This window comes from Miniopterus schreibersii, assembly GCF_964146895.1.
Source record: "Miniopterus schreibersii genome assembly, chromosome: 1".
In the NCBI taxonomy this organism is placed as follows: Eukaryota; Metazoa; Chordata; class Mammalia; order Chiroptera; family Miniopteridae; genus Miniopterus; species Miniopterus schreibersii.
In genome coordinates, this window is record NC_138101.1 from 172091809 (window position 1) to 172116154 (window position 24346).

At 44.8% G+C, this 24346-nt stretch overlaps 1 protein-coding gene and 2 pseudogenes across 3 annotated transcripts; all 3 read left to right on the forward strand.

The window, feature by feature from the left end:
* Nucleotides 1-7506: 7506 nt before the first annotated feature.
* SIX6 (SIX homeobox 6) lies at nucleotides 7507-10231 on the forward strand. The gene is made up of 2 exons (XM_081150781.1): nucleotides 7507-8485; nucleotides 9517-10231. The coding sequence occupies exons 1-2, from the start codon at nucleotides 7914-7916 to the stop codon at nucleotides 9683-9685; spliced, it is 741 nt and encodes a 246-aa protein (XP_081006907.1). The 5' UTR covers nucleotides 7507-7913; the 3' UTR covers nucleotides 9686-10231.
* A 3065-nt stretch (nucleotides 10232-13296) lies between these two features.
* LOC308552171 (single-stranded DNA-binding protein, mitochondrial pseudogene) lies at nucleotides 13297-18062 on the forward strand (annotated as a pseudogene). The gene is made up of 2 exons: nucleotides 13297-13523; nucleotides 17628-18062. The product of its transcript is annotated as a single-stranded DNA-binding protein, mitochondrial pseudogene (transcript).
* A 1405-nt stretch (nucleotides 18063-19467) lies between these two features.
* Nucleotides 19468-19946, forward strand: LOC308553059 (small ribosomal subunit protein eS27-like pseudogene; annotated as a pseudogene). The gene has a single exon. The product of its transcript is annotated as a small ribosomal subunit protein eS27-like pseudogene (transcript).
* The last annotated feature ends 4400 nt before the right edge of the window (nucleotides 19947-24346 follow it).

Consider the following 24346-nt stretch of genomic DNA (forward strand, 5'->3'; position numbering starts at 1 on the left):
CTGATTTCCCCCTGGAGCCTCTAGAAGAAGCACAGTACTTCAATTCAGTCTTGTGGCCTCCAGAACTGTCAGAGAAGAAATTTCTGTTGTTTTAAACCACCCAGTTTGTGCAATTTGTTACAGCGGCCACAAGAAACGAATAGAGTGAACATTTGGGGAATTTCAAGTAAACTATCTAATGACTTCTTTAGACTAACTCATTGTAAAATCAGTGGTTCACAGAACAGGAAGTCCAACCTCAAAAGAACCCACTACTTGGAAAGTTTCTGGAGACCTAAGCAGAACACCAAAGATTATGAGACCAAAGGAAAGATGGAAAGTGAAAAAAGAAAAAGAAAAAGAAAGTGAGACATCATTCATATAAAGGGTTGAACTAATAGATGAAGTGGATGGTTTTCCACAAGAGTGGAACAAACATTTGTTGAGAATTTACTATGAGCCAGACACTATGCAAGGAACAGTCATTCATAATCTCATTTAATCTCCACAACTACTCTATATAAGTATATCCAATAAGGAAACTGGGGCCTAAAATCACGTGGTTAGTGCAATTATTTAAACTCAAATTATTCAGAGTCCTTGCTATTTTTACTATTTTATCTGCTTCTATCAAGTTTAGTTTGAGTAGCATCACTGCCCTAAAACATGATTATAGAGATGTTATACTTCTTTCTTTTTAATCCTCACGCAAGGATGTTTTTTCCATTGCTTTTCAGAGAGAGTGGGAGGGGGAGAGAGAGATAGAAACATCCATGTGAGACACATTGATAGGTTGCCCCCTTGCCCCACTCATGCAGGACCAGAGCTGGGGATTAAGCCTGCAACCAAGGTACTGCCCCTGGCTGGAATCAAACCCTGGACCCTTCAGGCCCAGGGCCAACACCCTACCCACTGAGCAAACCAGCCAGGGCTACCCTTCTTCTTTGATAAATACTCCCACCCCCCACCTGCTCTCAGGAGTGAGCACTCACTTCGTCTTTGTCTGCCTCACAGTTCTAACAAGGCTTCATTTAGTGAGGAGATATCTGGCAATGGAGAATGGGAAGCAGAAAGGAAAGAGTCATGGAATCAACAAACAGAAAAGGAAGGGGGAAAATAAACACAAGCAACGACAATACAGAGAACTGCCGATCATTGGGAAATAAGAACTCTCAGAGTCCACGAAAAGGACTGATAGGAGAAAGGAGATGAAAAAGGCAGAAAGGAAATTTAACTAAATGAAAGGTAAAAAAAAAATCAGTTCAGCCCAAATTTTAATAGCTATAATGACAAATTCTCTTATATTAATTTCACCAAAACCTAGAAATAGTACAGAAAGTAATTAACAGTTAAAATACAAAACAGAATTCCATAGTTTGAAGAAACTGAGAAAAAAAAATCTGCTGTTAAAGGAAACATGCACACATTTCTCTGTCCCTCATTTTTTTCTAAATCTACTCCCACTGTCTGTCTACATAATTCCCTGCCAGAGCTTTGCAGCTGGTCCCCACTGGGGCTTAAACAGACTCCTCTCTGTGTTTCCATTTAAAAATCTTTATTTCAATAGGTGGGCCTAGAGCATCTGCACTTCCAAAATTACCACACAACTGATCCAAAATGATTGAAACAAAATTGGTTTCAAAAATTGCCCCTAGGCTGAAAAGAAGATGAAGGCTAACATTTCAGACCTAAAGAAACATTTATCACAATTCTGTGGTCTGTAATAGACTTCTGTAGTTGTAATAGAAATGTTGACAGCTTGTTAATTATAGAAATGCTAGTGAGCATCACTGTTATTCTTTTGAAAGACCTGACAAAAGAGTTTGGAGGTGGGTTTTGTTTTGTTTTGTATGTGGGTGGTTTTTTTTTACTTAAACCAAGCCTTACAGCACCTCAAGTCCAATCTCCTCCCCAAGAGGCTGGATTTAGTTCCATTTTCCTGCTAATATACAATGTGATGACTCAGGAAAAGGTTGTCAGTAAACCCAGATGTCAACATTCCCACCTCCCAAAGAAGACAACTGAAGTCTCAGAGCCACATTTGAGATTCAAGAATTATTTTAGGGCATGCAAGGCTACACCACTTGGCAAGACTCAGAATAGTTTAAATCTCTCTGAGATCCATAACCGCAGTGCACCCAACTCCGAAAGTCACAAGAGCAGGAAACAGCATAAGACCATACACATAGTCATGTGTGATTCAAATCCTCTCCCCTCAAACTCAAGTGGAATTATACCATCTTCCTTGGGTAGGGAAAGCAAAGTATATAGTGGACAGATGTTTGAATCTGTATTTTAAAGCTCTCTGCCACTAACTAGCTATATAATATGAGTAACCATTTAACCTCTTTGATCTTCATATTTTATTCATTTGTAAAACAGAGAGGGCCTGACCAATAATCTTCAATCATTGTTGTCTATCTCAGCAAATACTCAAAAAACATAGATTGTAACATGATAGAAACACTTTTCCCAAAGATGTTTTAAAATTTTTAAGTCTTCAGTCACTATGAGTATCATTTACAGTAAATTTTAAGAAACAAAGTTATAGTGGGTTCTTAGGAACAAATTTTATTGGTGTGGCCTAGGCCTAAGGTGAAATTAAAAGGGGACTGATGCCTTTGAAAGCGCTTCAACTCCAGAATAAACAGCATTTTAGCAAGTGTAAGTAAAGCCTGTGCCTTGTTGATTATTTGGAATCCTCTGAAGCAGGGTCTTAACAGTGGAGCTATTAATGTTTTGTTGTGGGGTCTATCCTGTTCACTGTAAAATGTTTAGCAGCAGCTTTGGCCTCCACCTATTAGATGCCGGTTGTGACAACCAAAAATATCTTTGGGCATTGTCAAATGTCCCTTGGAAGGGAGGAGTAAAATTGCCCTCTGGTGATATTTGCTGCTTTGAAGGGTAAGATGCCATGTAAATGTAATTTTTTATAATGCAATTTTTTTAAAAGTAGTTTCTGCTAACCAAATCAATCAACTCAGAATTTAAGGTATTTATTGGAGGCTAATGCCTCTATTCGATTTTACAGTACTTGGAAGGGAATTATTATTTGCTACACATATAACACACATAATTAATACATATATATGACACACATATAATTTAATGTGATAATGTTTGGCTCACCCCAGAGGACATAAACAAACTCACATTTTTCACTTCATTGAGTTTTAAGGTTTCTATGTGTATTTTAGAAAGATACTTTGATCTTGGCTTTGAAAATGGTAAAAAAATAACCTGCTGGTAGGGGGAAAAAAGTTCAAGCAGAGAACTATGAATTAATCATTCTTTCAGTCACTTAAGTAATATTTCATTACTGGTAATAAAATGTTTATAAGTGACACACTGGTTACATTTTTAAATATTAATCCTTCACACAAGAAGCAACTGATTGACACATACAAGCCTGTGAAGGTTTAGGCTTATCCCACAAAAGCAGAAGAGAGGGAGAAAAGTGAACTGAAGACCATAGTTCAAACAAAGAGTATGACTTGCAGTACACTCTTTGGCTTAAATACAAATTCTCATCCAAATGTCTAGAAATAATCACAAACAAGAGGTGAAAACAGAGTTGCATAGTCAGCCTAACATTTTTTTAAACACTAGTGCTAATTAATTGTTACTTTCAAATGGTATGTTTTCCCACATTTAAACATAAAAAATTTCCTCCACTTAACATAAGCAATTTTGCATCATTCTAAAAATAGCTGGTGAATAATTTTGCAAATAACAACAAAAATATCCTAATCTTTTAAAATTAGATGAATATTTTAATAGTAACACTTTTTTTGTCAGTTACAGCGCCAATCTATAAAACATTCCCCAATGGTGTTTGTTCTCAGAAATACACAATAAAGAGGCATCTCTCTTCTTTGTTACAAGGTGCATACTGGCAGGGGAAGAATGCATGAAATAGGGCAGTCTACCTTGGGGGCTTATTAGGATAGCTAGTACTTTAAAACGAGGATATTGAATTAATTCCATAATCTGAAGATCTAGACCATCAAATACATAAACAAATTTACCTATATTTATGCATATGATATTATCTGAAAAATCAGAAACCTAAATTCATTAGTAAATGCTTGGGGGTGTGAAATTTTAATACTGTAATTCTAAAGACAGTTATTTTACTTTTCTAGACTTCTTTTTTATTATTATTCTCACCTGCTGGCAACATACAGCTTTGAGGAGGGGGGGAGGGAGTATCAAGATTTCTCCTCCCCCCCCCCAAATCAAAATGGGACATACACAAAAGGCTGGGGCCTCATTGTCTTCTAGTCTGTCACTGACTCTCACAGGCAGCACAAATGTCTTTATCAAGGAATTCAGATACATTCAATTACTACATTCTTAAAACCCCTGACTATAAAATTGTGTAGGAAATAAAACAAAGACAACATTTCTATCACAGGCCTTTGACTTAGGAAGAGTCAAATAAAAGATGAGACAAGAGACAAGACCAAACAAGACAAGAGATTGGAACCTAGTGGTAAGTGTTGACCTCTACGCAGTGCCCTGTTCAGCAGAGTACAACCAGGACTCCAGGTGTCCCTCCGCTCCAGGGAGGAAAGTCAAGAGGGGCAAATGGAAGCGTGCAAGGAGCCCCAGACTGAACTCTGAAGATTTCCAGTATGAACCTCACAACTCAGGAGGCATTTTGCCCCGCTGCCTCCATACTTAACAGTTAGACATAGAATTTGCCCCAAAGGGCAATGTCTTCTACATGGTTTGTGGTTTTTTCCTTCATATTTTTCCCATAAAGTAAAACTCTGAGTCTGCAGAAAGCAGAACAGACGTCTGTGGATTCCCAGTGAGAATGGAGCATTGGCCCAAGGCCTCCCAAATCTACTCGCTGCAAACCAACAGCAAGTAGCAAAGCTGCACAGAGAGGCCTGAGGCCAAGGAGCTGCCCCAGCGCTTTCTAGGTTTCCTGGTCAAGCGCAAAAGAAAAAATCCAATGTGTTTTGGTGAGGGGGTGGGTAGTAGTAAGGAGCAAAGTTCCGAAGTTGGTAAAAATCTGTCCTTCCGTAACATTAAGAAAAGTCAACCCGAAGGTCCAGTTTTCACCTGGTAAACCCGAGAGAAGCGCGCTTTAAGGGTGAGGCGCGAGTCCCTGCCTTCTGCACGATAAGGTGGTTCCTAAGGAACCCAGCGGAGCCTGTCTCATTTCCAGGGATGGGAGATCATATATTTCTTCCGTTTGTCTTCCCCCCACCCCCACGCCCGACTGCGGGGACAGTTTATTTCCTTTGAGTTAACAAAATTAAACCAAGTCCTCCTGCGATGGCGAAGATGGGATTTCCTGGCAGCCGACCGGGGCCTCTAGACGCTTCTTAGACCCCAGTCACCCGGCACCCAGACGCCGCGTCTGGTGGGACTCGCAGGCTGCGCCGGTTGCCAGTGGCTCCAGCGCAGCCAGTCCCTGGTTTGCGCCGCGGTCGTCCGAGAGCCCCAGACAAGCAAATTCAAAGCGCCCTCTCATTTAATATTTGCATAACTATTGGCCCAGAAATGGGATAAATATGCCCATTTCCTGGATAGGGCACCCAGACCCGGAAAATGAACACCACTCGCTCAGAAAGACTAAGGGTAAGAAACCAGTTTCCCCCGAATTCGCTGCTTTCAAAACTGTCCGGAAAAGGAGCGCAGAAGGCGCGGTCCCCCGGAGCACCTACGACTTCTCGCCTCCTGCGGCAGCGGCTCTGGGCTCGCGGGCAGTGAGACCCGCGGCGCCTCTGCGCGCACGGACGGGAAGCGATGCCGCCGGGAAAGTGGGCAGGGGAGGCACCGAGGAGGGGAGGAATTAGGAAACCTCTGCAGACTGGAGCACGGTCTGGTTTCCTTCCTAGCCCACAAGCGCGGAACGCCGCCCTCCGGAGGTCCCGCTCGCCCGGCCCGGCCAAGGCCGTCGGGTTTTCTACACGGCGAATGGTGCGCCCTTGCGTGCGGTGCTTCTCGCTAGAAGTTGTCCTCCCTCCGGATTCGAAGTCACCCCAAGCTAGAGAAGGTTTGTGCTCTGTCATTATCTTCAACTCCCTCTTTATTTTGCTCCTGCCCTGTCGCATTTCAAGAAAATGAGCTCTTAGAAAAGAAAGCCTCTCCGTTGAGGCGGCTGGCAATCTCACAGAAACGATGGAAATGGTTGCAGGGCTTTTTCCTTCCCCTCTGCTACATTTTTCGAGTGAACTGTGAAGATCTGTGAAAATTATATCAGGGTTTTCCGTCAGAACGAGCTTTGCCCTGCACTCAGGCGTGGCGTGATCTGACCCGACACCTCCAACCATCTGTGCTATCTATCCGCCTTCTGATTAACCCGGGCGGTACAGGCCGCCTACAAATTGTACTTGATACTAAAGAAAAGGCAGCCGGGGCCCAGTTCAGTTCCAGGAGAACATTCCTATCTGATTCCTTTCTAGGGATGGGCTTTCCAAAGATGGTTTTCCTTGGACTTCCCTCCCAATTATTTTCTTCAAACTAAACAACCCCTGTGAGATCGTGGTTTCTTTTGACCTAGGCCTCAGAAATCGGTATGATGTGATTGTCAATTGGGAATCAATAAAAGTTACCAATTCAATCTGCTGGCCCAGAGGCAGAGCCACCAAGAAGGCCCTCCTCTGCAGGAGGGGTCAGTGCTCTAGGGCTTAGTGCTTTCCGCACACCCCTCAAAACCATTGCTGTGGTCCCCCCTGCCTTCCCCCTCTCTGTCTTACTTCTTCTGAATTACTTTTGGGTTAAAAGGCCAAGGTTAGAGTTTCTATCCCCAGCTTAAGAGAAATGTCCTAACACAGGGTAGGGGAAAATTAACCTGCAAGAAAAAGAGCAAATCGATATTTTTAAAAAGATCTTTGAAATAAGCTTTTAAGTTGCTGCCCTGACCTGCCAATGACTTCTCACTTTAGATGTGGCTATGCTGCACGTTTGTTCAAGTCCATTAAACTGGGGAGGGGGCGGAGGCTGAAAGGTACAAATTTTGGGGGGGTGCGATGCCCCTTTTCTTGGGAGTGTTTGACTTCCTGGTCAGCACCTAGCTCTGAGTGATTTCAGGAGGCTTTTGAAGGTGGTGGTGGGGTACAGAGTCCAAACTGACCTCTTCTACAGATTCCCGGTCGGGTCGGTTCCTTCTGCTTCAAATTCACTTCCCATTGGGCTGCTTTGGAAGCTGGAAAGGAGGAAAGGTATGCGGGAATGGGTGCTGGGAAGAAATGGGGTGATCCACTTTCCCTCCCTCCCCGTAAGTGCGTTCCCCCGCACTGTTTGCCTTTAGGTTACGACTAAACCTGACGAATTCTTGGAGGATTTCGATTTGGCCAGTCCTCTTTGTCCTCTGGAGACCTCTTGACCCAGGCAAAGCAGTGCCCCAAAGTGGATTCCTGCAGCGTCACTGCCTCTTTGGGGGAAAAGGGGGAGAGCAGAGGAACAAGGCGAGAGAGGGAGGGGGCTGAAACGTTGCTGCTCTCGCCTCTCTTTTTCGCCCAGCCACTCGCCAAGTGTTTTCCTCCGCCGGGTTCTGCAAAATACTGCGGAGAAGTCGGCGAGCGAGCGGCGGGCGCTGTCGAGAGCGGGGAGGTGCTGAAATGGCCCAGACGCCCCGGTTGCGGTCTTGATTGGCAGAGCGGGCCGGTGACTGACAGGGGGTCTCCATGGCGCCCGCGCTGCCAATCCGCCCACCCCAGTAGACAAGCCAGCTCGCCCGCCTGCTGCCCGGACCGCGCGAAGCCGAACCTGAGCCTCGGGGCCGGCACCTCCTCCAACCCCCCGGCTCGCCTGCCTCCTGCAGTTGCCCCGCCGCCGCCGCCCCAGCGGTCGGTCGGGCTGCCCAGAGCCGGTCCCCCCAGGAGAGCCTGGCGCGCCCAGCCGGGCCGGGGGGCATCTGCTGCGCGTCCCGCTCCCGGCTCAGCGCTCCCGCCGCCGCCGCCGCCGCCGCCTCGATGTTCCAGCTGCCCATCTTGAATTTCAGCCCCCAGCAAGTGGCGGGGGTATGCGAGACCCTGGAGGAGAGCGGCGACGTGGAGCGCCTGGGCCGCTTCCTCTGGTCGCTGCCCGTGGCCCCTGCGGCCTGCGAGGCGCTCAACAAGAATGAGTCGGTGCTGCGAGCGCGAGCCATCGTGGCCTTTCACGGCGGCAACTACCGCGAGCTCTACCACATCCTGGAAAACCACAAGTTCACCAAGGAGTCGCACGCCAAGCTGCAGGCGCTGTGGCTCGAAGCCCATTACCAGGAGGCCGAGAAGGTGCGTGGACGGCCGCTGGGGCCGGTGGACAAGTACCGCGTGAGGAAGAAGTTCCCGCTGCCGCGCACCATTTGGGACGGCGAACAGAAGACGCACTGCTTCAAGGAGCGAACGCGGCACCTGCTACGCGAGTGGTACCTGCAGGACCCGTACCCCAACCCCAGCAAAAAGCGCGAGCTCGCCCAGGCCACGGGACTGACCCCTACGCAGGTGGGCAACTGGTTCAAAAACCGCCGACAAAGGGACCGGGCAGCTGCTGCCAAGAACAGGTCAGTACCGAGGGCCTCCTCTCCCTGCGCTCACCCGGGCGGGGCGGGCGAGGGCACCCTGGGCGCCTCGCCTCGGGCCCGCCGACCGGGACTCTGCAGTGAGCGGGGAGCGCGCTCCCGGGTTGTGAGCGGGTGCTCTGGGATCCGGGCAGTGCCTCCCCGGCTCTGGGTGCCCCACCCTCGCTCTGAGGGCCTGGGGATCGACCCAGCGGCTGGTTCCAGTCACCAAAGCAAGGCTCATTGGGAACGGGAAAGAAATCAAATTGAAATCCCAGGAACAATGAGGGACCTCAAGGCCCAAAGCTAATTCTTGTTAGCCTTGGCCCAGGCTCTTACTATTAAGTGAAGCCTGGCTTATTGGCAATGTGGGAGTTTTTTGGCATTTTTAAAGCCCAGATCCATCCTTCTCTGATGCTATCAAAACAGCTTTCGATGAACCTCTGTTTCTAAGAAATGGAAGTGGAGTTCTTCTCTTCCCATGCATGGGCAGTCCGGTCTCAAACAGCAAGTTAGTCGGCTATGGCTTTTTATTTTCGAGTATGTGGATCTCAATTAGTCAAACATTTTACTCAAAAAACCCAGCCTCTTCCCCCAGGCCCGAATGCTCCTGGCAACACCCAGGCAGCCCTTTTTCCCCTTAGCTTTGGGCCCACCAGGCCTTGGAGGCACAACCCCACCCTGGGAAGGGGATCCCATTCCCAGAGCCTACTCTGACCTTTTCACTCACACTTCATTTATCCTGATAGTACTGTAAATCTCCCAAAGGTGGCTAACAACTGGGAATGATCCTGCGAGCCCAGCATCCCAAAGACTGGGGAGACTAGGAGCCCAGAAAGGACTCTGAAGAAGGGTGGGGAAACTGCAGGGCTGTGACAGAGGCGGCTGAGGACCCCTGCCAGACCCCTTGTTGCCTCACCTTACTCGCTGTAACAGCGATGGTCTGAGGGAGAGCGGTTGCCCGCTGGGCTTAAGGGATGCGGACTAGGGGGCAGCAGGAAGTATGTTTCGAGTGTTCCTTTCCTTCCCCGTAGACTCCAGCAGCAAGTCCTGTCTCAGGGCTCTGGGCGGGTGCTAAGAGCGGAGGAAGAGGGCACCACCGAGGTGCAGGGAGCCACAGCCAGCCCAGCCGCCAGTCTATCCAGCAAGGCAGCCACTTCAGCCATCTCCATCACGTCAAGCGACAGTGAGTGTGACATCTGAGCTGCCCACACAACAGGCTCAGAAACAGAATCCAGTGTATAAAAAGACACAAACAAAATGAAGGAGGGAGGGAAGAGGAGAGACCGACCAAACAAACCCAGTGCTTTCGGAGCCAGGTGGCCAGGGACTCCGAATGAGAGGCCTGCGAGCTCAGGTTGCCATGTCTGCCTCATGGCCTGCCAGCTCCACTTGCACCCTCCAGCCTCTATTACAAGGGCCCACAGTGAGGCCCGACACAGCGCTACGTTCTCTTTGCTTTGCTTTTTCCCAAGGATAGTGCTGCAAAGATGCCTCGGGAACTGAACTGCACGCTGAGTGCCTGCCCTGAATCTCCTGTGGGTATTTCATGTCGAAAGGACACTGTTCTATATGTATAACTTTTGCTTTAAAGTTTTTTTAAAAAAAACATATATATGCTGTTTATTTACTTATTTAAGAGACTGCTGTGGTAGGTTTCTCTGTATCTTGGAAACTTACTGTTTCTAAAGGCGCAGGGTGGAGCCGAGGGGTTCTGTGTGAAGTCAAACAATAAAAATCTGGTGAATCAACCTTTCCTAATTGAGGGAACTACTCTCAGATTCCTACCCAAAAAATCCTTCTTTACACCAGGAAGGCAAAAACTCTAGCACAAATGGCATCTTTTGCCTTTTCTGATGTCTCCTGGTATATTTTATGGTAAGTCCATAACCACCTTCCAAGTCAAATTGAGTGTATGCATGTATGTATATATGTATGTATGTACATGTGTATGATATACTTAAACCTACAAATTGGCAAAGTGATCATCACCATAAGTCAACTCTCCACATCCTCAGCAAAGGTAGCTATGGCTTATCCACCTGAAACACTTTTATTAAGTGTCAACGGCTTTCAAGAACAATTTAGAAAGCTAAGTTCTAGGATTTAGTAGCGAATCCTATTTTATAAAAATGTCAGACTATTCTGAAATAGCCTCTGCAATGAGGAAAGACTTTCCATCTCCTTTGAGGTCCCCTCCCATGCAAAAGCAGCAGGTACCCAGGATCATGCTAGAGTGAGCATATACTACATTTAGGATTAATTAAAATTAGACACAAGAAGATAGGAGAGGTTGTAATAACTAGACTAGCATCTTCTTGCTGCAGAAGGTTTTAATCAAATGCATTATTTTCAACAAAAGGAAAATACTGAGATATGGGGGAAGAATGTAATCCTGTCACATACTGAGGGGAAATAGAAAGTTGCAGAGAAATGACTGGTACTTTAAAAATCTGATTTCTGTGAAAGAAATCATCCAGAGCCTCATTGTCCTGTAATGGCTTCAATTAAAAATAGCAAATATTCATAGTATTTAATTTGCCCTCCCAAAGTGTGCAGGCACATGCAGGCACAGAGACACATTCTCCCCCCCCCCACCCCCCCCAAAAAAGAAAGAAAAGCAGTTCCTGCACTAAAAAAATAAATGCTATCCAGAGAGTCTCTAAGCTTTTTTGTTTTCCCCCCTAGTGAAAAGGGTAGCATATTATAAAATTTGAGATTGATCTTTAAGTAACTTGAGCTGAACTTCCCTCCTCAAGCTCCCCTCCCCATTGGACTCCTTTCAGTTTGCCTTTCTGTCAACAGATGCTCTTTGGTTCAGAAGCCTGCTAACTTACTTGGATAGATGTGCCAATGTGCAAACCAAACAAAAATAAGTGAAGTCAGGCAGGACAAAAGGCAGTCAAATGGAAGCCCGTGACATAAATAAAGGTTGATTTTTGGTTTCTAAATTGCTTAAACAGATTTGGCCTCAGTGGGGCTTAATAATAAATGGTTGTCATTGTAGAAAGCGGCACTTATCCAGAGAACTGTTGACAATCAAACCTTTCTTTCTTGCACAAGCGCTCTAGGTGGAAGGAGTAGGGGCGTCTTTGTGATCAAGCTCATGCTCTTCCAAAAAGCAAGCAAATATCCTACTGTGAGTCCTGAAAGGCTAGGATGGTAAAGCTTCCTCAAGACTCTATTTAGTTTCCTAGAGTCCCTGGCAGTTCCTAGAATGCCAAGGAGCAGGGCTGGGTCTCCAGAAGAGGCAAAGGAGGCACCTGAAATTTAAGAAGGCATTCACTCTCAAGGTCAAGCAAATGCAGCAAGTGCAAGGCATCCAGGATGGAGTGCCTCCTTAAATTTTGCACTCTTAAGTGCCTCCCTTGCCTCATTCTAGTCCTCAGTCTGCCAGAGAGTACCGCACTTCCCAATGAAAAATCAAGGGGTTTCCAGCCTTGCTCCTCAGCCTCACTCTATCCTAATCATGGAGCTGTTGAGAACCAGCATTTGAAGGAGACGGTTAGCAAATTTCATCTCTTCAGTTGATGCTTCCAGATCAGATCAGGAGGGAAGGAAAGGACTAATGAGTGGACTGATGTAAAGGAATTTGGAATTCTGAAATCCCACCCCACTCACCAGTTCAAATGATGCTTAAAAAAGCAAAAGGAAATGTCCACTCTGCATTCTCAAAAAAAAAAAGGGGGGGGGATAGTACTGCTACAATCTAAGCTTTTTCTTTACAAATAACTTCTAAATAACAACTGCTCAGGGGGAAAAAAAAAAAAAGGTCAAACAGTGATGGAGGATTTTTCTTCCTGCTTTGGTGAAAGCCTTTAAAGTATATCTTTCTTTACAGTACATCTCATTTACTTAAAGTAACATGCTAAGGATTACGTTATAAAGTAGCTCTTCTGTTTCACCAACCTGGAGATTTATCTAATTCCACTTTAGACTCTTAAGAGGTGGCCTGTTATTTAAGAGATTTTTTTACCAGTGGCACCTAACTGCTTTTGTGAAGAATCCAGGCCTTCATGATCCCATGTTGGAAGCTGGTCCAAATCTTCCCATGGACGGGTATTGTAAAAGTTTCATTTTCTTTAAAAAATTATTTTCCATATTAGTTTTATCCTAGCCTAGAAAGGTGCTTTCTTTTGTTGTTGGGTTTTTTGTTTGTTTTAATTTCAGGTAGTAGCAATGTGGAAGTTTTCTGAATTTGGAGAAATCTCCGTATGATGGGCTTCCTTCCTTTCTTGAAACTCCTTTCCTGTAACAATTGCAAAAAAAAACACCCAGTTACTCCAGCAAAGTGGAAAGAAGCTGCATTTTTATCTTTCAACAGACCTGACCGGTCTGAGGGTTATACGCTCAGCCCTCACTCAGGCTGCTTCACGGGCAGTAAATGTTTCAGCCACCCGCCAGTTCCGCCAGAAGCGCGAAGGCTCCAGCTCGCCGAAGGCCGCGGCTCGGCTCCTCCACCTGAATGGCCCCTCCGCTCCACCCGCCGCGCTCGCTCCCCCGCCGCGGCTCTCCGCGTCCCCAACTTGTTTATAAAAATCTGGGAGGAAGGGAGGGGGTGAGAGGCTGGGGTGGGGGAGGACGTGCTCTTTGTTTACATTAAACAAATGACAGGCAAAGAGCTCAAGCAAAATCTTCCTTGACCTCGTTCTCTCGCCCTAATTTTAACAAAAAGGGAAAAAATATTGTATCTAAAGACAACGCGAATGGGGCGGGAGGAGCAGAGCAGCAGCTTTTCGCTCTATTCAGCCGGGACTCGGGTGCGCGGACGATTTCCGCTCCTATTGTGAGGCGGGGCCGCGGGGCGGCGGTGAATGGGGGGTCTGCCGGCGGCCCGCGGGGCTGTCAGGCGGCTCAGCGTAATCAGGGCTAATGACAGTGGCCCGGCGCTCCCCGGGACAATGCGCGGGGCCGCGGGGTTTTGTCGGCCTGAATGGCTAATAGGTTTGCCCGGGGGCTGCGAGGGGGGCGGTGTCGCGGAGGAGGGGGCGGCGGCCGGGAGAGAAGGGGTCATTGTCCGCGCGCTGGCCGGGTCGCCGAGGCGCGTCCCTCCGCCGCGCCCCCCCCCCCCCCCGAGGCCAGCTGGGAGGCGGCGGCGGGGGCGCGAGCGCGCGGGTCCCCTAGAGGAGGCGGCCCTGAGCGAGGACGTCGGCCCCAACTTTTCCCCTGGGATCAGACCCGAGTGGGCCCCAGTACGCGGAAGGCGCGTCCTTCCTCCGGGGTCCTCTGCGGATGACAACACCACACACCCACCTTTTCCCGCCAGCGCCCCGGGAGTTCTCACACGTGTAAGACCTAGGGCTGCCTGACTCTAGTGGCACGAGGGCAAACACCCCTCAACACCAAGGGGTGAACGAATTAAATAAAAACCAAGGCGAGGGGAAAGACACACTAACTGGCGCTCGGCGAGCAGCGAAGGCCCGCCCTCGCCCTCGCCCTCGCCCTCGCCCTCGCCCTCGCCCTCGCCCTCGCCCTCGCCCTCGCCCTCGCCCTCGCCCTCGCCCTCGCCCTCGCCCTCGCCCTCGCCCTCGCCCTCGCCCTCGCCCTCGCCCTCGCCCTCGCCCTTCCGACGGCCGGGGGCGGGAAAGCGTCGCGTGCGCGGTGCGGCGGGGCCGCGCGGGTCTGGGCCTGCGCGAGGTGCGTCCGCGCCCGTCGGGCCTGCGCGTGAGGGGCCTGCGCCGCGCCGGCTGCCGTGAGCTCTCGGCTGGGCCCGGCCGGAGGACGGTTGTCACCGCCCGCTCTCGGCGGCACCGAGCGAGTCCCCGAGAACTGACAGAAGAGCAGGTAGGCTCCAGACTCAGGGAGAGGGATTCGCAGGCGCTGAGGCCTCGAGAGGGCTTTGCGCGCCCGGCAGATCCGCGGGGGTCGGCCGTCGGGGCGGGAACCAGGGCGGGACGCCCTGAGGACCTAATGTCCGCGGCCTCGCAGTTCAACTCTGGCAGACACCCCCCGCCCCCCGCCTCCGGAGACCCCTCCTTTTGGAAACTTGGCGGCTCCCATTTCAGCTCGTATGAGTCTCCTCAGGCTAGATCCTGCCTTGCGGCTCTAGTTGCTAGGATATATATTCCCAAACTTTTTTAGACCTGCGCTACTGTGAGGGATCCAACTGGTTTTCGTCCCCTTTTCGCTTTCTTGTCTGGAGACAAAGGAGCGTGAGGGCGATCCCAGAGCAGAGCGAGCAGCTCTGGCCGCGGGCCTCTGCTGGAGCAGGCTCCGCTCGCCCTGGCCCACGCCGCTCCCCGCCTCGGCGGCGCGCCGGCCCCCGGTCGGGCCTCCCCGGCCTCGCAGGGGCCCTGCGTGATTTGCCGGGCGCCCCGAGACTTTCCCACTTCCTCTCTAGTGCTTCCGCCGCACCCGGTCCGAACGCTGTGTTAAAGGTCGTAACACACGTTCTTGTCTCTGTTTGACTCCCCCGGCCAGAGCGTCAGCGCCTTAAGGGCAAGGACCAAATCATAGTCGTCTTTGTATTCCCAGCACCTATGCTAATTATTAGGTGCCCAATAAATATTTTAAAACGGAATGAATTAACGGATCTTCCGTGAAGCCAGTCTGTTCTGAATTAGTGGTAAAGTGCGGCTAGCTCTGAGCTCATCTGAACCACAAAGGTGACTAATAGAGGCTGGACCCAAAGTTCATTTAACTCCTCCCAGCTCAGGTGACCGCTTCTTATCTACTAGTCAGGTTGTCTGGGGTGATTCTCCCTCTAGGCTTATGTTTTTTTAGCATCCTGTGGCTTTGCGTTCATAACATGAAAATTACCTTCTCACACACACATTTTCCCAAACAGTAAGGTAAAGGTTACCCCTTGGTTTTCGAAAAGTCTAGCTGTTATGTCCTCTGAATCCTATAAAATAGAATTCCTAATATTTTTGTCTGTTATAGGATGATGGGGGTTTCCTGTTCCAAGATAACTCTTTCCTTTCTTTCTCTTCCTTGCTCCCCCACTTTAGTCTTGACCTACAAATTAAAAAGTAAGCACAAAAAATCACAAACTCAGTCAGATAAGGTGTCCAATTTTAATCCATGCTTCAGACTAACCCAGTGGGGGAACTAGAGTTTTCATTAAAATCTTAAATCGCTAAAGCCCCATGAAAATCTACTTGCTACCAGACTCATCTCAATTTTAAAATGTAATGGACGAAAGCAAATGAACTATGTGTAATTTTAAGTTCTGATAAGATACATATAAAACTGTCTCTTGGAAAGTCATTTTAGCCTGGCATTGTCAATCCGCAACTTGAGAATGTTGATTTTACTTGTCTTTCTGGCTGAAGAGATTAGTCTTGACTTTTCTAGCATGAAATAAAATATCTAAGTTCAGGTGGTGCATTTTAATTTGATATATGAACAGTCTGGTTGGTGATAAACTAGTTTATTATGTATTCCAAACGTTTTCAGGTATTTAAAATTCGTATTAAAGAGTTGTCCATTTAAAGCATATTTTATTACATTGGGTATACTCCTGACTTTGCATAAATTCATGATAAAGTATGCATTTTTACTAAAGATCTATGCATACGTATATACTAAACGTCTGATCTACAGAATTATTTTTGCAGGCAGTTATGACTGAATGAGCTAAATTCATCAATTTACAACAGAAAAGCAAATAGGAAAACTGTATTGTAAGCAGCATGTAGCAAGGGTGGAATCAAACAGATCTTGCTTTAAAATACCTAATCACTGAATATGAGCAAGTCAACTCAACTCTTTGAGCTTTAAGTTTTTGTTGTGTTTTGTTTTTAAAGTCCAAGTGTGTCTCAATCAAGGGCATCTTGGATTTGATAAATTAACTAATCAAATATTTTAATGAAAGGAAATACTTTAAAAAAAAAGGACAACCTAGAAATTGTCCAAACATCCAGGTTCCAACCCCAGGATCAGAATGTGACTATTTTAACATATTAAAGCAGAGATATATCAATGGTGGTAGGTGAGAATGAATCGGAACAAGGTGGTTCTCAAAGGGGATTCCCCATCTAGCAGACCATCAGCATCTCTTGAGAACTTGTTAGAAATGCAGAATTCTTAGGTCCCACCCCAGAAGTACTGAATCAGAATTCTTGGGGTGTAGGGCCCTGCAATCTGTTTTAACAAAATCTCTGGGCGTGATTTTGAGATTCACTCCTGTAGTAGCTAGACAAAAGAGACACTTGGTCAGCACGTATTCTGCATATCTGGGGGAGGGTCAGAGCCCTAATGTTTCAACCAGTGGCAAGGCTACCTAAAGACAGCCTTAGTTTTTACTTATGAAAAATGGGGTTGATAATATCTAGGGATATTGTGAGAGTTTGGGATAATGTATATAAAGCACCTAGCACAGACTCTCACATAATAAATAATAGGTGGTCAGGACTGGAACTTCCCTTAAATGTTAGAGCAAAGAAATAAGCTGTACAACTCCCCTTAAAATAATTTTTTAATAGATGTCATCTACATATTTGGAATATTATTTAATTTAAATGCTAAATGCTGTTCTTAGTATCAGAAACAGCTCTACTTAACACCCACAGCAGAGAGAACCCAATGTGTTAGTTTTCCAACAGTGGTAATGGATGGGCTTGTGCTAGCACCATCTTCTTTCCTAGGCTTTTTACTCTGCTTGGGGCTGCTGGTCATCTATGTGAAGTTCTCCAAAGGGATCATGGCCCATCCTGCAAGTCAGGATAATCCCAAATGTAAATTATGATCACTGAAAAGATAACATAGTCTCTTAGGGGAAATGAAAGATCCATTTCTTTGAGGAGGAAGCAGTGATCCCACTTTACTTACATTTGCATAGCTCTTTATAGCTAATAATAACATCCTTTCACCTGCACCATCTCACTTCCTCACAAGAACCCTGGGAAGTTAAGTAGGCAGATATGGTGATTCCAGCCTTCCAGATAAGGAAACTAGTGTCTCACATTAATTGTTCAAAGTCAAAAGATCAGAGAAGAATCCAGATTTTGTAGGGCTTGAGATTTATGCAATTTGGAGGGGAGAATACTCTTTAAAAGTAAAGGATACAAAATTATGAGTACAAAATTGGGTATAAGAAAAAGAAATTGTAAGAGGGAGAGATGAAGGCATGAGTCCTGTGCTGGGAAAAGACTAAAGATTGATTAGATTGTAGGAAAAGAAAAATAGAAGCCATGTTTTGAAGACTTGCATTACAGGTGCTTCATCAGTTTTGTAAGACATGAGTCTAAAGTAGCTAGCAGTTTTGTTCTTGAAAGATCTTTGAATCGTGTGCAGTTACTTAGGTGAGTGGATTGGGACTCTATGTCATGAGACAGGTGGAAGGAAAAAACCCAGATACATTATTTTCTCCAGCAACAAATGAGAAAAATCAGGGGAAAGCGAAGCATACCAAATGGGTGATGTCAGTCAGAAGTCAACATGGCACAGAATTTCAGTATTCCAACCAGGCATTAGAGATGTGGCATATCAGTATGTGAAAAGGGGTTCTTGAATTTATGTGGAAGGGTAAGTAGACCGTGATGGATACCTGGATAAAAATGATGTGAGGTGACAAGCAACAGCAATCATGGCGGATAACATTATATTTCTGAGTAACCAGATAAAAGAGAAGACATAGAGTGGATGATTTTTCTTTGGCCATTGTTTGGTACAGTCTTACTTCCAAATCATATGTAATCTATATTTTCTAAGGACAAGAATTAAAACATTATTTTGTATAAAATGAAAAGAAATCACAACAATTACAAAATTTTAAAACCTGGCAAATACAACAAATATCAATACAACAAATAATAACAGAATTCCACAAACAGTAACAAAATCATCGTATTAATTACCTGTCATGTACACCTCTAGAATAGTTTTCTCTCTACCTTTTTTTCTGTATGTTCTTTGATTATGTCTTTATATGACAACAATTCTATAATATAATCTCGAATAGAAAGATAATTCAAATTTTTTCCAGTATGGGTTGATTTTGATTTTTTTCATTCATAATTTAGAAGAGCTTCTTTCAGCTTTAAAGCTCAGTATGGGCAATGCCATATGTAATTTTTAGGTTTGTTATCAAATTTGGGAAAGCCTCTATGAAGTTTCTTTCATATGTGAGCAGGACATTTCAAGTTTCCTTGAATAGTGACCCATCCTAAGTAATCTTTGCATTGATAACACTCACTAACCAGTTTATGATCAAGGGCTTTACGCATTCATGTTGTGACACATAAATCAGCACAGTGGGCAGAAAGAATATTCCTGCAGTACATCCCTGCACTGAAGCAGCTAGCAATAACCTAAAAATATACAAAAGTGCCCTGGCCTGTGTGGCTCAGAGGTTAGAGTGTAGCATTGGCCTGTGCACCCAAGGATCACTGGTTCAATTCCCAATCAAGGGCACATACCTGGGTTGCAGGTTCAGTCCCCAGCCACGGTCAGGGCACTTGTCTCTCTCACAAGCGTGTTTCTCTCTTTCCCCCTCCCTCCCTCCCTTCTAATCTCTCTCAAAGTCAATGGAAAAATATCCTCAAGTGATGATTAACAAAACAAAGAAATACACAAAAGTGACAGCAAACCATAAAAATATATACCAGTAAACCTAAACTAATTGAATCCAACTCAACTTCCCTTTAGCTTTTGGATCACAAAAATGACTGTGGTTACTCCAGGGTTACCCAGCACTAGGAGAAATGTGACAAAGGGAAAATAGGAGTGGAAAGAGACAGTGGTCTGTTGTAATTATCTTATTTTGAAAATTTACCCCAAATGCATGATCATGTGAAGATATTGCTAGGATGCCTCCCAGGGTCTGGGAAGGGGCCTAGGCAAGTGAGGTATCTGGAAACCTAAGCATCATTTGCTTCAAGGTAATTCTGCCTCTGTATAGGCCCAGTGAGTGTTCAATGAAAACAGGTTTTCTGACTCCACGTCCAATACACTGTTCCATTATCTGGAACAAAAAGTATATTCACAGAAAGTTTTGACAAGGTTATACTCAAAAGCTGTCTTAAAAAATGATCCATTGACTGATCGCGTGTTGCTCGCCGAGGGTGTCGCCTCAGAGATCCTGACGCGCTAGGCTTGCGAGAGGATCAAGATGCCTTTGGCTAGAGATTTACTACATCCGTCCTTGGAAGAGGAAAAGAAAAAACATAAAAAGAAACAGCTAGTTCAAAGTCCAAATTCTTATTTCATGGATGTAAAATGTCCAGGTTGCTACAAGATCACCACAGTTTTCAGTCATGCTCAGACAGTCGTTCTTTGTGTAGGTTGTTCAACAGTGTTGTGCCAGCCGACAGGAGGAATGGCTAGACTCACGGAAGGGTATTCATTTAGAAGAAAGCAGCGCTAATGACCCACACAACCTCCTGAATTTGTGTTATATCACAGAAAGCCTTATCAGTTCAATAATTCTAGTTAATCTACCAGGATAATGTGATTACATTTAATTTTGTAAGTATACAACAGTGATCTCCTATTTTGGTGTCGGTTTTTCAATAAAGTTTTGATTATGGGGGAAAAAAAAAGATCCATTGATGTGGGGAGGGAGAGTTTAAGATTGAAAATGGAGAGCTGGCCTTGGGAAGACCCCTGAGGTTGACAGATTACCCCTTAGAACCTGGTTAACTTTCCTTTTGGGAGTTCTTCACTTTGCCTCCTTATGGGTACCATATCCCAAATTGTCAAAAATCCTCAGTGCTCTTCATCCTTCCTTTGTCAAAAATCTATTCTTAGTTGTCACACACAGAAAAATCAGATAAACCAATTCACATTACACAAATAGCTGCTAAAAGCTTAATGAATTACCTACAGATGGGGACCTGGGAGGGTACTTACTAACTGCTAGGAGATAATCCTTTTAATTCAGTAACCCCAAATCACTAATGGTAGCAATTCAGACATTACTAGTAGGCTAGTAGAAAATTATTTTTTGTTGGAAGAGAGCCAGGAACCCTTCAGGTCATTCCATGGAAATAGAGAACTGCATTTTGGGTCAGATATTGCCAATGTTAAACATAAAATAAAGTAAAATATATTTGTTGGGGCCCCAGTTCTTCCTTCAAGTTGCAATGCCTTCTCTATCATTCCCTTACCACCAAACTTCAGAGAGAGTAGCCTACATTCTTTGCCTTCATTTCTTCACTATATTCTCACTCCTTAACCACCTGCAATCTGGCTTTTACTTGCATCATTCCATCAGAACTGTCCCCTCGCTCTGGCTGGTGTGGTGCAGTGGTTAGAGTATTGGCCTGCGCACTGAAGGTTTGCAGGATGGATTCCTGGTTAAGGGCACGTACTTGGGTTGTGGGTTCTATCCCCAGCCCTGGTCAGGGCACATTCAGGAGGCAACCAATCAATGTGTCTCACACTGATGTCCCCCCCCCCCCGCTCCCTCCCTCCCTTCTACTCTCTAAAAATCAATGGAAAAAATATCCTCTGGTGAGGATTAACAACAACAAAAAGCACAAAAACTGTTCCCTCAATGGTCACTCTACTAGGTCATCGAACTATTCAACCTATTGATTTTCAACACCACTGAGCATCTCTTTCTTCTAATCAGGGCCAGGATTAGGTTGAAGCAAGCAAGGTGTCTAACTTACAAAATTTAAGGAAGCATGCTGTCTCAGAGTCCTGCAAGTTCAGGGTTGACATCTGAGAGTATCTCCTTAAATTTTGTACTCTAGATGTCTCATTTCCCCTCACACTAGTCCCAGCCTTGTTCCGAAACATAACTGAGCTTCCTACCATATTCAGAGTGTGGCCTACAATTTGCTGCTTTAATGCCTTTGCTCGTGATGCAGGTGTTAATAGACCTCCATGCTTTTTGCCTGCCCTGCATCCTTTCCTACCATCTTCTTACAGGAGCTAATATATTATCCTACTTTTTCTTTCTTTGTTTAAGCTACTTTGAATTTCTTTCACGTGTAAAAAAGAGTGCTGAGATATAACCTCAAATGTTCTTTCTTTTTCCTCACCTCATCTCTACAGGTACATAGACCCAACTTTCATGTCTCAACTTAAAGGCCATTTTTCCTCTCAGAGCCTTCCTTGATCCATAGGATTTAACTAAGCTCTCCTTCTCTGAACTGCTGTGGCATTTTATACACCTGTCATGGTTATTTAGCTTCATGTCTTATATCTCCTAATGTACTACATGCTCTTCAAGGGCAAGATGCAAAATCTCTGTAAACCTGTAAGAACTGAATGCAGGATCTTTTTGACACAGCAGAAAATCAATAGATTTTTGCTAAATGAATGAATTAAATGGATGAATGAACATAGAAAGGATATCTAGAATCTTTTCACTTCAGGAAATTTTAGTCAGAATAATCTGAAGTTCTAAAAAGAGTTTGTTGTGGTTTTTTTTTCCAAAAGGAAAATAAAAGAAGGAATGACCCATTGATTGCTAGGGAAAGATGGTGAATTGTAAAGGGTACCAGAGTTTTTTAAAAGATAGGAAAATGAGATCTTAATATCTTCATATCTGAATAAATAAACTCTGAAATGATACACAAGAAACTTGTAAAAATAGTGGCTTGACTGAAGGAAACTATCTAAAAGTTCCCCAGATTGTGCTACAAGTGTGCTTATATTTTCTGCTATGATCACCTTCTTATGATATTAAACTCCTCCTCCTGCAGGAGACTGCCACGCCACCAAACATAGCCACCTCTACTTATGATTCCCCCACTGTAACTGCCTCTCTGGCTCAAGGAAAAAGATTCTGTTCTTTTTCACCTTCACCCATGTGGGGGAAACTCCACTAACATCCCTGAAGTATAGCTAATGCCAAGCCACAACTTCTGAATAAAATTTTACTTAATGGTTAGAGGATACCAGAATGGAAGTACAAAACAAGAAATACAACTGCTACTAGAAGTGACTGTTACCAGAGCTCATATACTGAGCCCTTGCCCAGTCCTTCGTAGGGTTCCTGGCCTGGCTCCACTTCCCAGGACCATCTACTCACTAAGAGTGCTTTGATATCTTTACCCCTAAGAGTTAAGCTTCACTCTCCCCAAGGCCCAGAAAGAGAAACAAGTTCACCCCACCCCAACCCCTCAGTCTAATCAGCACAGTTAAAGATAGTGAGAAAGTTTAAGTCCTCCATAGCATTTAGCTATGCCACCTAGTGAGATATGGGCTGGACAGAAACTGAGGCAGAGGTATCAGAGTCAGTACAGTGAATAAAAGAGTAAGTTCCAATATTGGGATCCATGGGTCCCAGCCAGATAAAACAGTCAAAAGGTCACTAGGAGACACCAAGAGCCAAAGGAAAAACATAGTTCGGAGGGAAACTTGGGGCACAATAAAAGCACCAGGAGAGGTTCATTAGCTATTTCTTAGGTCAGTCTGTATCTGGGAATTGACCTTTCAAGGCCAAAGTCAGAGAAAGGAACTGAGTATAGGAGGACATCTCATGCAAAAGGCTGTCTAGAGAGCAATGGCAGGACCCCAGGGCAAAGCCAATAAAAGGAATCAGGGCTCCTTAGAGAAGTGGTTGATTCCAAGGCTGGGGCAGAATAAGCCTAGATAATTTTGTGGTACCAGCAAACAAAGAAGTTCTCAAAAAAGGATGAGGCAAGTGCAAAGTATACAGGAGCTAACCTGAAGGAGCCACACATGGCCAAATTTGGAACAATTTGAACAATTAAATAAATAACAATAGTATTGGATTGTAATCCATAAAATAAATTACATACCATGAGTCAGTACTAGTATAAACAACTGACTGAAAGAATGAATGAATGAGGAAGAAAGGGGAGTTCTCCCTTATAGAAAGATTTCATAAATATAGAGAATAAGAAATACAAAGTCACTATTAGGGAAATACTGCAGTAATAATTGTTGCAGACAAAATTCACCTATGGATGCAAATTTGGTGGGCTAAAGTTTGAGGAAACTTTAAAAAGGATATTAGCCTACTCTCAAACTGCCCAAAGATATGTATCAGTTGCAAAAGGGAAAATTATATCTTTACAGTGAAGAAACCTGACATGACAAAGTTAATCAAGTGACCAACGTTAACACTACCAATAATAAGACATATCAACATCATGTTCCTCTGTTGTGTCCTGAGAAGGACACAAGATGACTTGTATAGTATTCCTGCCAAAAAATGCATAATCCTATCATGAGAATACATTAGACAAACCCAAATTGAGGAACATTTTACAAACTAGTATTCTTCAAAAGTGTCAAGGTTTATGAAAGACAAGGAAGGACTAAAGAATGTCACAGATGTGTAGAGGCCAAAGAGACACACACCTAAATGCAATGTGCCATCCTAGATTGAATCCTGAAACAGGAAAATAAAAAAGGGCATTGGAGAAAAACTGGTAAACTTTCGATAAGGCTTATAATTTAGATAATAGTAATGTATGAATGTTAATTTCCTGAGTTTTCCACTGTACAGTGGTTTTGTAAGTAATTGACATTAGGGGAAGCTGGGAGAAGCATATATATAAAATCTTTCTATTACTTTTGCAAATTTTCTATGTCTAAAATTATTACAAAATAAAAAGTAAATATATCATGACCTATACTGGAGTCAATACATACTTTGTGATAGGCTCAGCATGTTTGTGCTTCCAGATGGAAGTGTCCAATAGACATGTGCTTATTCATTTGTTAAATCAAACTGCCAAAACCAAAAAACTAATTTTGCTTAATTTTAATTTACCTAAATGAGAAACATTAAATTGATTTCCTCTTTCCCCCCTCTTCCCCTCATAAAAAAAAAAAAAAAAAAAGAGGTACATCAGAGAACATCCTGTGTTAGGATTACCAAATTACTTTAGCTGAGTCACCATGAATCACCATGGGCATATTGTTTTTTAATTTGTACCTACTTGTTAATGTGGCATTCCCTAATCAATGCTTTTTAGACCCCTTTAAAATGTACTG